The sequence below is a fragment of the Micromys minutus genome (genome assembly GCF_963924665.1).
Source record: "Micromys minutus genome assembly, chromosome: 16".
Classification (NCBI taxonomy): Eukaryota; Metazoa; Chordata; class Mammalia; order Rodentia; family Muridae; genus Micromys; species Micromys minutus.
The window spans coordinates 49932304-49944943 of record NC_137985.1 but is presented as its reverse complement, the minus strand read 5'-3'; the positions used below and the strand labels follow the sequence as shown (position 1 = coordinate 49944943).

Here is a 12640-nt window from a genome sequence, read left to right as displayed (position 1 = left end):
ATTATGTGTTTGGAGTACTGCCATCCCTCCCAGTGTGCTTTATTTCGCCTTTTAATTCTATTATTATAATAGAACCCTTTGAAATCTCAGCTTATCTATTGTAAATAGAATGCTGGTTCTGGATAATCACTTAGTACAAGTTAGAATGCTACATTCTTTTTACTGTTTAATGGGTTTATGATTTTTCTGAAATCCTCTTAATTTTCTTTAAGGTACAACTGTAACCGCTATAATGAGGATGATGCAAAGGCGGCAAGAGATGCCCAAGAGGTGAGTGCAGCTGGCAGCCCAGTGTAGCGCAGCACTGCCTGGGGATTTCTGACACACATTTTTCGGGGGTAATTTTCCAGGAAACATTCAGTTATGAATTGTTGTAGGCACTACAGTAAATCCTAGATTTCTCCTTATAATTAGAAGAGACTCTTTATAGTACTTATTAGTTCATTTTGGTTTTCTAAGATAGGCTTCCTAACCCAGATTGGTATCAAACTCATGATCCTTCTGCCTCTGCTTCTTCCAGAGTTCTGATCACAGGCATGTGCATTGTGCTTAGTCTTTTTGTTTGTTTGTTTTTGTTTTGTTTTGTTTTTTGGGTTTGTTGTTGTTGTTTTGAAACAAGCTCTTGCTTTGTACCTCGACTTCCCAATTTCATGTCAGAGTCTGAGGGTCCAGGAGAATGCCAGTCATGCTCTTCCATGAGCACAGTCTTGTTTGTTTGCCTTCTTTGAGTTGAGCGAGTCCTGTTGCTTATTTTCAGGTCCCATTCAGAAAGAAGAGAGAGTTGAGCAGTTGTTGAGTGAACTGCATCTGTCTTGTATAGAGCACCCAGTGTATTACTTATTTCTACTATGTTTTGTCTTTACCTCATTGTTCATGTAGTTCTGATTAGGTCACTTGGTTTTCAAACAGAATCTCAGAAGTTGGGGAATTTCCTGTGATAGGATAGAAAAATGACCTGCTATTGGGGAAAGGGTTCAAACAGTAGATTTGTATTTATAATATTTTGGGTGTTTTGTTTTGTTTTTAAATCTCATAATTTTATAGTAGTTGTTGAACCTTTGGTTTTGTTTTTACTGAGCCATTTTTTCTTTAATTGAAATTCCTAGAGACAAAAATGATATGCTCTTTTAAAATGGCTTTCCTGGGAAAGGGGTGGGAATCAAATACAACCTGCAGACTGTATGTTCTCGATTACTCAACTCTGTTTCTACCCTCACTGCTAAGGAAGCCTTAGACTTTAACAGAAGAATGTGACTGCTTTGAGAAAGCTTTACTTGAAAAAAGCACTTGGTAGCTATTTGGCTGGTAGGCCAATTTGCTAGTTGGATTATTTTGGAAACTGTTTTTTAAATCTTGAATTTGTTTCTCATTCCATTTCCTGGCATTTATTAGAAAGCTTTTATTATTTGTACTGAAAGTTTTCTTCTTTAGGGTTTTGTTTGTAGGGTTGCTGATGATATTATTAAGATACAGTCTCAGTATATAGTCTTTTCTGGCCTGGAGACCAGGCTAGCCTATAAATAACAGATCTACCCTATTGGTAATGATAAAAGTTTCTGTAAGATTTTGGGAATTGACAGATTTGCAGATTGTAATACTTAGTGGAAAGTTGACATTCCAGGAAGATTAGTTCTCATATGTTATATTTGCTCGTTGGCATAGTTTTTATCTCATAACCATAGGTTTTGTACCTACCTGGCTCTTAAAATAATATAGCTCTGCCAGGTATAGTTGATGCATGGTGTGAATACAGCACTGGAAAAGTGAGAACAGACACAGAAGGATCTTGATTTCAAGGCCACCAGAGCTCATTCCCAGACCCTCAAAATAGGAAAGGTGCAAAGCAAAACATTGTTTATTTACTCCCCTCCCTCTCTCCCTCCCCTCCCTCCCTTATTGTGTATGATATTTGGGCATGTGATGATTTAATGGTTATGAGGTTTAGAGTTGATGCTTAAAAGGCCAACTATCAACCGACTTGTCTGTCTGTCTGTCTCTTTTCTCATTTTCTTTCTTACCTCTCTTTCTTTTCATCCTTTTTTTCCCCTTCTTATCCAAGAAAGGGGTTCTCTGTGCCATCATGGAACTCACTCTACAGAACAGGCTGAACCTCAAACTCAAAAATCCTCCTGCCTCTGCCTTCCAAGTGCTAGAATTAAAGGAATGTGTCACTTTTATATTTCTATATAGGAAATTGTATATATTTATTCTCTCCGACATGAGAATTATATATTAGAAGCCTCCTGGATATCTATTATTTTTAGACTTTAAATCATGAAGAGAGGGAAATAGAACTGCATGTATATGTGTGGTAAAATCACAATTAATATTTATTGATCATTTTACATATGTTACCAGGTGCTAGAGATACCATTGTACATTTTAGAACAGTTGAACAATTCTAGAGACAACAGAAAAATGTAGGAGACTTTTGGTAAGCTATTTTTATGAGACAATATAATGTAAAAATATTTCAAGTCAAAAACTGTATTGTTAATAAATAATAGGCTTTACTGAATACAATAAGTGTGTGTTGATATATTGGGTGAGTGTTTGCAATTGAACCCAGTGACTATTGTTCAGATGGTTTTGTTATAAAATTCTTCTGGGTTTTTTAAGCCACATTCTCACTGATGAGAAGTAACCATTGTTACAGACATACATATTAATAAACATACATATAAAATAAGTTTTATAAAATTATTTTTTAAAAATACACTTTTAAAAAACTCAGTTGTGTGGAGGAGCACATCTTTAACCCCAGTGCTTGGGAGGTAGAAACGTAGATCTTGAGACCAGCATATTCCACAGAGTGAGTTCTAGAACAGTGAAAGCTACATAGAGGGAAGACCTCCCACCCCAGAAAAAGTAAAACAAACAAAAAAACCCACTTGATTGATTGTACTTCCTACTTTAGTTACCTTGTCTGAGGAGCTATTGTGATGTCTTTTTGCTTCAGGGTAGTTTTCTACTTTATTTTTTGCTTTTGAGTATTGGATTTTTAGGAAATTTGCTTAGCTTGCAGAAGTCACTGGGTTCGGTTACTAGTCGCTTCTTGTTTTCTAACTCATTGCATCTTGTTTGTCTTAGTCTAAAAACATTTAATTGGGGGTGACTTCAGGTTCAGAGGTTCGGTCTATTATCATCCAGGCAGGCATGGTGTAGGAGGAGCTGAGAGTTCTACATCTTGTTCTTAAGGCAAACAGAAGACTGACTTCCAGGCAGCTAGGACAAGGGTATTAAAGCCCACGCCCACAGAATCTTGACTTATATGAAAATTCCAAACACTATACTCAGAAAAGTAGGGACTAAATTAAAATGAGGTTACAGGAGGGAATACAGCATGTTGTCTCCCAGGATTACCCATGTTGTTGCATATTACCAACATTTGGTTCTTTCAGACTGAGCAATCTTCCTTTGAAATATGCCACCATTTCTTTTTTCCATTGATTTGTAAATGAACTCCTGATTCCATGTTTTGTTTATTGCAAATAAAAAAAGAGAAGTGCAGACTACCTCAACATAATTATTTCAGTTCTTTTTACTGGATGCCCAAATGTGGTACTACTGATCCCTATGAAGAGGGCCTTCCGTGTATTTTCCATAGTAATTCTCATTTCATTCCCACCAGTATTGTCATACCAGAATCCCCTGCATTCCACATCACTGCCAACTCTTGGTACCTTTGATCTTTCTAGTGATGAACTGTTTTAACAAATGAGGTGCTATATGATACTATGCCTTAGTTGGACACCAGCTTTGTATACAATATGTATGTCATAATTATAGTCCTTTGTTTTCCTTACTGGGTCAGCGATCTAGGGCAGCCCTGCAGAGGTACCTGTTCTACTGTAATCGCTATATGAACCACATGCAGAGTCTCCGCTTCGAGCATAAGTTGTATGCTCAGGTGAAGCAGAAGATGGAGGAGATGCAGCAGCACAACATGTCCTGGATTGAGGTGCAGTTCCTGAAGAAGGCAGTTGATGTCCTCTGCCAGTGTCGTGCCACACTCATGTACACTTATGTCTTCGCTTTCTACCTCAAAAAGAATAACCAGTCCATTATCTTTGAGGTAGGAATAGTTTCTGGACATGGGGAAAGGCTGCCTTTTTTATAGAACAGAATTAAACCCTTTTTATTTTGGGGGGAGTTCTTAAAAAGATAAGAGGGGCTTCTTTGTTAAACTTAACTGCATTCAAGTATATGTGGGTTAACTAGCTAGTTAGGTATACTGGTTCTTAAGTAATCCTAGATTTTAATTTTGACTATTATCATTCAGTTCTGAAGACTTGCAGCAGATTATCTCTTCTCTTATTCTTTTTCTTCTATACCTGGTCTTTTCTTTCTATTCTAGAGGTTTTGTTTTTGGTTTTTGTTTTTTTGAGACAGGAGGGTTTAGCTATGTAGACCAGGCTGCCCTCAAACTCACAGAAATCCCCTGTACTAGCCTCCAAAGTAATGGAATAAAGGCTGTACCACCACACCCAGCTCATGCATCAGTTTAAAGCATCTTTATTTGGAAAACCTTTTCTAGCCGTCATGCCAACTTTTACAGAGCTAGTCACCACGTGTTAACTTCAGTGTTGAGGCTAGTTTTGTGATATTCAAAACTTATGGTGTGCCAGGTGCTGAATAAACAGTTTATATGGATTGTGTCACTTAAGCCTCATCAAATCCTAGAATGGTATGAACCTCACTCTGATCTAAAATAAGAGAATAGTTGTGTTTGATGGATCCTGATGAATCCCAGCATTCAGGAAGCAGAGGGAGGCACATCTTTGTGAATTCAAAACTAGCTTGTCTGGGTCTATGCCAGCCACAACTACATAGTGAGACCCTATCTCAAATAAATAAATAAGTAAATATAGCAACAAGAACAAAAATCATCCATAGAACACTGACATTACAATGTGAAGTAGATTTATTCAGCTGACACTTGTTTTTAACCTCAGAACTCAGAGGCAGGTGGATCTCTATTGGTTTGAGGCCAACATGAGTTACACAGAAAGTTCTATGCCAGCTTTTTTAAAATATGGGGCTGGAGAGATGGCTCAGTGGTTAACACTGCTCTTCCAGAGGTCCTTCCAGCAACCACATGGTGGCTCACAACCATCTGTAATGTGATCTGTCGCCCTCTTCTGATGCATCTGAAGACAGCAACAGTATATTTGCATAAATCTTTAAAAAAAAACAAAACAAAACTGTATACTTAAGGTTAAAAACTTATCTACAGCCAGATGTATGCATCAACTGTTGTTTTTATTTTTAATCTTAAAAGTTTTAATATTTAGTTTTTTAAGAGAGCGGCTCTCAGATCTAGAAGATTCTAAAGACTTTTAAATTTGTCCTTAGTATTCTTCTAGAGGTAATGGTTGAATGTTTTCTAACATTCAAAAATTTTTTTTGGGATGGGGAATAAAAGGTTGTTAAAAGTGAAAGCCACCAAAGTGCTTTCTCTAGTTGAGCTACTTATTAAAATGACTATCAGTCTTGAGAGTAAGTAAATTATCAGAAAATTAGCTAAGGTGGATTATATTTTAGCTTGCCTTTAAAGCCAAAATTTACTTAATATTCTTTTGCTTTCAGAATAATCAAGCAGATCTAGAAAATGCCACAGAGGTGCTTTCGGGCTACCTTGAACGAGATATTTCCCAAGATTCTCTGCAAGATATAAAGCAGAAAGTCCAAGATAAGTACAGGTGAGATTTTAATATCTGATGGACAAACTTTACTGCCAGTGGTGAGGTTCTGTATGGTTGAAGTGGCTGCTGTGTCTCCCAGATCCCTTCTGTCTATTGTAGGAGAAGTCTGGGGGGCTGTACTGAAGTACAGAGGAGGGATCTGGCCATTGGTTTTCACGGCTTATTGGACTGTGGTTGACAGCCTACACTGCAGGGAAGAAAGGTTTTAAAAGAAATAAGTAGCCATTATTATGAGGGAGTGGATATAGGGTGTTGGTTCTTTAGAGCTTTTTCTTAGCTTTTATTTCTTAGGAGAAACTTAACTGAGCTCAGGGGTAAACAGCACTTCAGTTTTTGATGCCTTTTAACTTATGTGTAGCATGTCTATCTGTGTGGGCATGTGCATTGTGTGGATATCCATAAAGCCTAGAAGATGGTGTCACATTTCCTGGAGATAGAGTTACAGGCAGTTGTGAGCCACTACATGTGGGTGCTGGGAACTAAACTTGGATCCTCTGGAAAAACAAGGAATGTTCTGAACCACTGAGGCATTTCTCCACCTCCTGATCTTTTTTGTTTGGGATTCTTTTCATGGTGGTTTTTTGAGACAGGGTTTCTCCTTTTTAATCTTTGGCTGTCCTCTGTAGACCTTGAACTCACAGAGATTCATCTGTCTCTGCTTCCCAAGAACACTGAGATTAAGGGCATGCGCCACCACTACCTGGCCTCAGGTGTCTCTTTAATAGTTGTAAAGAAACTGGGAAGTTGGAAGGCCTAGAGATTTAATCCCAGTGTCTTCACTTCCTTTGGCTAACTGTAATTGTCACATTGCATTTATAATGCTTGTGCAGTTAACCAATACTTTATTTTATAGATGGGAATAAATGACCTATAAAATTCATAATTTATACAACTATGGGTTTGAATCATTGTTTTGAAGGCACATTTGTACTTGAAGACTCCAAAATTCATTTCTGGCACTGGGAATCTGAGTTTTAAAAAAAATCTTGGGCTGGAAGGATAGAGTGTTTGTCTAGCAGGCACATGGTTTTGGGTTTGGTTTCCAGCTGCCAAAGAAGAGTTCTTAGAACAGGAAGAGGTAGTTTGATAAACCTGAGCATCAAAGTCTTAAACATGTTTATAGCAATTAACGGTTGCTTTCTTCAAAGTCTGGACAAACTGTAGGAGTAGCTTTCTGTAAAAATAAATGCCTCTTTTGTTATCAGAGGCTGACAAGCTCTTTTTTCTCTTTGATTGCAGATACTGTGAGAGTCGACGAAGGGTTTTGTTACAGCATGTGCATGAAGGTTATGAGAAAGACCTGTGGGAGTACATTGAGGACTGAGACTGGCCCTGCATAAAATGAACTCTGAAACCTTACCATCTAGAGTGCTCATGCAATTAAAACAAACACAAACAAGGAGGCACTAAGCCTGTTCTGACACCGCTGGTCTGTAGTACCAGAATTCTGTTTTGTTAACGGAAAGTTTAAGTAAATTATATTGTAATAAAAAAGGTAGATAAACCATTGTACAACAGTATTCTAGGCCGCCAACAAAGTGTGACAGACACACAAAAGCCCTCCAACTTTAACTTGTAACGTAGCTTCATTCTCAAAGCTGACTGACTTCCTTTTTCTTTTTCCTGAGTGTAGTACAGTTAAAATTTCAAATAGCTCTTTGACACTGCTTTTCATGTCCAAACCAGCCATTTTGTTGTACTTTGGTAAAGAACCTCTTCCCCTTCCTCCCCTGCACATACACACCTCCACACACAGTTGAGTTCACTTTCTCTCATACCCTGAGGTCATGAGTGAATAATGATTATTAGCTACTTGTAAGGGAAATTCATGGGAGGGAGAAGGGGATAGGCAGCAAGAGGATTAAACAACACAAAAACTTTGTATATGACTTTTAAAACAAGAGGACAACACAGTATTTTTCAAAATTGTATATAGCGCATATGCATGGATAAAGCAAGCGTGGCACGTGTTTGCATAATGTTTAATTACAAAATATTTATTCTTTAAAAAGCTTCAAGATTATGTCTATTTGCTGTGCATTTTCTTTCAGTTGGCTTTATCTTTCTAGGGCTGGGTTGGGATAAAGGTGTTTGTTAAGCCCCTCTGCAAGACCTAACCAGAGTCTTTCCCCTTCCTGAGGTTAGTTGGCCCTTTATGGTTTGGTTGTGTCTTTTGCTGGCCATGGGCCTCATGCCTAGAATTCTCAGCTTCTGGATCCAAATCCAGGAAGTCAAATTCTAAGCAAATGCCTTGGCCTGTTAAAGGGTTTAGTTGCTTCAATTCATGAATGATCCTATCCCAACCTACTCCTCAGTGGCCTTGATGTCCCCATTTTAGCCTGTGTGCCCACGGCATGCACACAGCTGTAGGCTTTCTAGGATCCCCATCAAGTCTGGAGGAGGCATTTCAAAATTTCTTTTCCTGTTTTATTTTTCCTAAATTGCTGCTTTGAGCCTTTTAAAATTTTAGTTATGGCTCGTCTTTCATCCCTTCTTTATGTTAGGGTGTTGAATACAATGTTTTCACTTTAAATATAAATAAATAGCCATTCACTTAGTCTGAGATTGTGAATTAAAATGGTGGATACTGAAATTACTTGTGTGTGTTGCAGTGGGTTCAGTTTGAAAGCAAACACCACTAGAACATGATACTCCCATCCAGTACATTGAGTAGGAATCACTGAGTTTGCTTCTTTTCTATTGTCAGCAGATAGGAGAATAATGCCTTTTAGCTGTGATGTCCATTTTTATGAAATTTCTACTAAAAGCTATGTTAAAAGTAAAGGATGGTGGTGGTTTTATTAACTATATACTTGTTTAGGCCATTCTGCCTGTGGCATTTTTCAACAGGTCAGCATCCCTAAGACTGTCAGTTTTATATAAGAGTGCAGAGTGAACTAGGCAACTAGATCAAGAGGTAAAACTATTAAATGCCAGTTTTGGCTGAGGACCTCTTCGTCTTCCTTTAACTGTCTTGTGCCTAGGGAGTGTTTACCATTGTGAGGCAGCTGTGTCTGTTCTTGCATTGTACATCTTATTACTCCATTGGGAAGTAGGTTCACTTTCCTCTGGCTTTTTGCCTAAGTTAGGCTTTGCTGAATCACCCTACTTTTCCTTTTAGAAAGGTCGTTACATGAGATGTACTTGCAACTGTTCTTTTCCCATCAAAATCAGTGAATGTTTGCTGAGTATATTATGCTGCTTCCTTTAAACCACTTGTCGCTTTAGGATCAACTTGGATCTTTTTTCTTCCCCTTCCTTGTCTCCTCATGTGGCAAATCTGAAGTCAAGTGTCAGCTTTTCCATTTTCTCTTTGTCTTCTCATTCTCCCATTATCCATTTGACTTTATTTTAAGTAATTGTATCAATCTTAAGACATTTATCAAAACCAACAAGATTTAAAAAAAAACAAAACCTCAAGTAAGTTTCTTTTTCCTGGTGACTTTGAAAAGCAACCAGAATCGTCACATAGATAAATATGTGGTCCCTTAAAATGCCTTGTGTATGTGTTTAAAAAGGTTAACTTCACAGTATCTAGGTCTGAGTGTCATAAGTTCTCTTCACACCCTGCCCTGCAGCACACATCCACAAAGATGGTGCATCCCATAGTCTCAGTCCCCTACCATGGAGGACAGTGTAGTTGGTGACTTTCTAGCCCCAGAGCTCACGTGGGGCCTGAGGACATTGCGCTCAAAATTTGTGTGGATTGAGGTGAACTGGCCCTTCTGCTACATCCAAGTTTTTAACAACCGTCTCCATATCTGACAGCATTTCCAGAATTTACCTGCTTTTGTCAGTAGTTAGCTTCAGTGCTCCCAGTGGGACAGGCAAGCCATATTGTTAACAGCTTCCCTATCTGACCTACCCAAGTCTCAGAGGGCTCTACTCTGACATCAGTTACATTGTCAGTGCATGCTTCATTTGAGCAATTCATTGAGCAACAGGTGAATTTTCAATGATTTACAATAAAATTTTGATCCAAAGCTCAGGAGACATACTATAGTGGTAAATGGAGTAGCATATAACATTACCAGACTCTTAAATTCTTTGTAATTTGCTGCAACCCAGATTGTATATGTTCTATGTGTGTTCAAATAAATATATTAAAGACACACGTGTATACATACACACAAATAGATCCAAGACTGACTTGATTTGAAATAGTTGAATCTGCAGTGTAATGTGTGGTTCACCTGTAAGTAGGATTTGAAATTTAGAACAAGAAGAGTAAAAGGCTTAAATGTAACAAATTCTTTTAGCTACATCCGGTATAGAGCACTTGGGGGAAGGGATGGGGTGGGTTGGTGAGACAATCAGATCGATAAGTTGATGAAATGCTCCTAACCCTGTAATTTTGTGCATAGAGCACCTTGTGCTGTGGAAATGACTGCTCTTAGATTTTCATTGTAACTGGACTGTTCAGGTCGCCCAGAGGGAAAGAACATTCCTAATTCTAATAAAATAAACTTTTATTTTGTTATTCTATTAGTTACTTATGTTTATTTTTATAGTTGAAAACAGATGACTAAGGTGGGTAACAGCCACCTGTATAATGTGCCTTATTCACCGTTCCTATTTAATATATCAACTACCAAGATGTGGTTCAGGTTCTATGTAGGGAACTGTGAATGAGACCATCCCCAACATTTAATTTGGCTAATGAAACTTTCAGAAGTATTTCATTCAGCATCTTGAACATTCACTTTAGATTGTTGTTTGTGCTGTAGTAATGGTACATTTAGATGCTCTGTACATCTTGGAATGTCAGTTTTTAAAAGATGAGATATTTAAAACATTCTCAGCCTCAAAAGGAATAAAAGCTGATAGCTACTATATATGGAAAATAACATGGTACTCTAATCAAACCAGAGTTTTACCACATTTGGAATAAAGATTGCTGTTTCACTGAAGAGGGAACTAATAAGATTTAATAACTTGCCTAAAGTTTCACAATTTCCTCTACTGGGGCCAGAGTGACATCCAACTACCTCTGTACAGTTTTCTTATTCTGGTCTCAGAATGATGTAGCATCCAGAATTGGACTAAGTGGCTTTTTCCACATTTTGACAACAGTAATGCCCAGCTCTGCTCCTTTGAGAAGGTTACTGCTTCATCCACCATTGTCCTGCTTCTCCAAGAAACCAGCCTTGAGTAGAAAAGAGCCCTTCCCTACTTACAGATTGGCAGCCAGTCCCCGTGCTCACATTTGAGGTCATAGTCTCCCGTGGCAGCCAGACCACAAGTTACAGTTGAAAATAAATAGCTTCGTGTAATTGGATAGGGTACGTGCAGTTGTTTACCTTGTCCCCTTCCAGTGTAGAGGATTTGGACGCTCTGCTGGGACTTGTTACAGGTTATGTTTTATAGATGGTAGCTCAAAATGCACAGAGCAGCTGCTAATCTATTGAGTTCTTCTAAAGACAAGTTCTCAGTGTAGTACAGGTTGGTCTAGGATTTATGTAGCCAAGGATGGCCTTGAACTTCTGATCTTCCTGCTTCTACCTCTTAAGTGCTCAGATGACAGGCATGTGCCACTAAGCCCAGCTTAGCATGTAATCGTTTGATCTCAGCCTTTATTCCCTGCAACTGGAGAGTCTGGTAGGATTTTTGTTTGTTTGTTTTTGTTTTCTTTTTAAAACAGGAAGTATCAGCACTGTAGCCCAGCCTGACCTCCAATTTAGAGCTTTCCTCCTGCCTCTCTGCCTCCTATTCCCGGGATGATAGGTGTGCACCTATCAACTTGGGAGGTTTTTTTGTTTGTTTTTAAGATAACATAAATGGGGAAAATGTGGCTCTTTCATAAATGAAAACTGTGCACTCTTACGGGGTTTTTTTTTTCCATATATCTTTGGGGAAGTTGGTACATATTTTAAAGAATGTGCATCTGTTTTTCAAGTTGAATTAACCAACCTAGAAGCTCTCAATTGGAAGTCAATGTGACTAAGAATAAAGACAACTTTAGGATTTTCTTGGTGTATGTGTGTCGGTTCTTCTCTCCTCCCAACCCCCAACTGCTACCGCTGATCTTTTTCTAGGGGAAGTGATACTGCTTTCTTCAGAAAAAACATGTTTCACCTGATTCTGATTGGGGCTATTAGGGTGGTTTCACTGTAGTTGCCAGTTTACAAACGAGTCACTTTGATACTTAGCATCTCTAAAAGTCCATGTGGGATCCAGAGATAGCAAACTCAAATGCATACACAAGTCAGGTAAATATAGATTGCTCCTATTAGCTGGATTCTAAGAAAATACTGTCAAATCACTAAAATGTTAAGCTTCGGCTTCATAGTGTGTCCATACTTGTCTGGTTTAATATATTCTATAAGCAGTTTTTTTTTTTTTTTAAAATAGGAGTATTGTGGGGATCAAAAAAGTGGGTAAAATAAAGCCTAGTCACAAATCATAATTTAAGTAAGGTCTTTTGTTGGCTAATTACTTTTCTGTGGCTGTGACAAAGCAATGGAAAGTATTTAATTGGGCTGAGTTTCAGATGGTTAGTCTGGGAGTTTGTATCTCAATCCTCAAGTAGGAAGCAGAGCACATTGGGAATGATGGCATGAGAGATTTTTAAGCCACAAAGCCTGCCTTCAGTGACATACCTCCAGCAAGACCACACCTACTAACTTCCCAAACAGTTTCACCAACTGGAGGCCAAGTATTTCAATATGAGCTTATGTGAACCATTTTCATGTAAATGACCACAGCCCATTCCCCCTCCATCCCCACCCCACAAATGGTAGAATTGAGTTCCTTCTATACAGTGTTGGGTAGTGGAGATTCAGCAGTCAGCAAAAGGGGTCTGTCAATTTGTGTGAAGATAAGGCTTTCCATCCGAATGGGTGGTCCTATTACCCAGCCAGCTACCAGGTAGAGCCACATTTAACTGCTTGTCACTATTCAAGTAGCCTTACCAAAAGTAATACCAGTAGTACCTG

At 38.4% G+C, this 12640-nt stretch overlaps 1 protein-coding gene across 1 annotated transcript in view; it reads left to right on the top strand.

Annotated features, from left to right (window-relative positions):
• Positions 1–11672, top strand: part of ARIH1 (ariadne RBR E3 ubiquitin protein ligase 1) — a 79642-nt gene extending 67970 nt beyond the window's left edge. Inside the window, exons 11-14 of the mRNA XM_080929775.1 lie at positions 213–270; positions 3815–4075; positions 5590–5702; positions 6945–11672. Coding sequence (XP_080785901.1) covers positions 213–270; positions 3815–4075; positions 5590–5702; positions 6945–7029 — 517 coding nt within the window. The 3' untranslated portion in view covers positions 7030–11672. The remainder of the gene's footprint in view (positions 1–212; positions 271–3814; positions 4076–5589; positions 5703–6944) is intronic.
• The last annotated feature ends 968 nt before the right edge of the window (positions 11673–12640 follow it).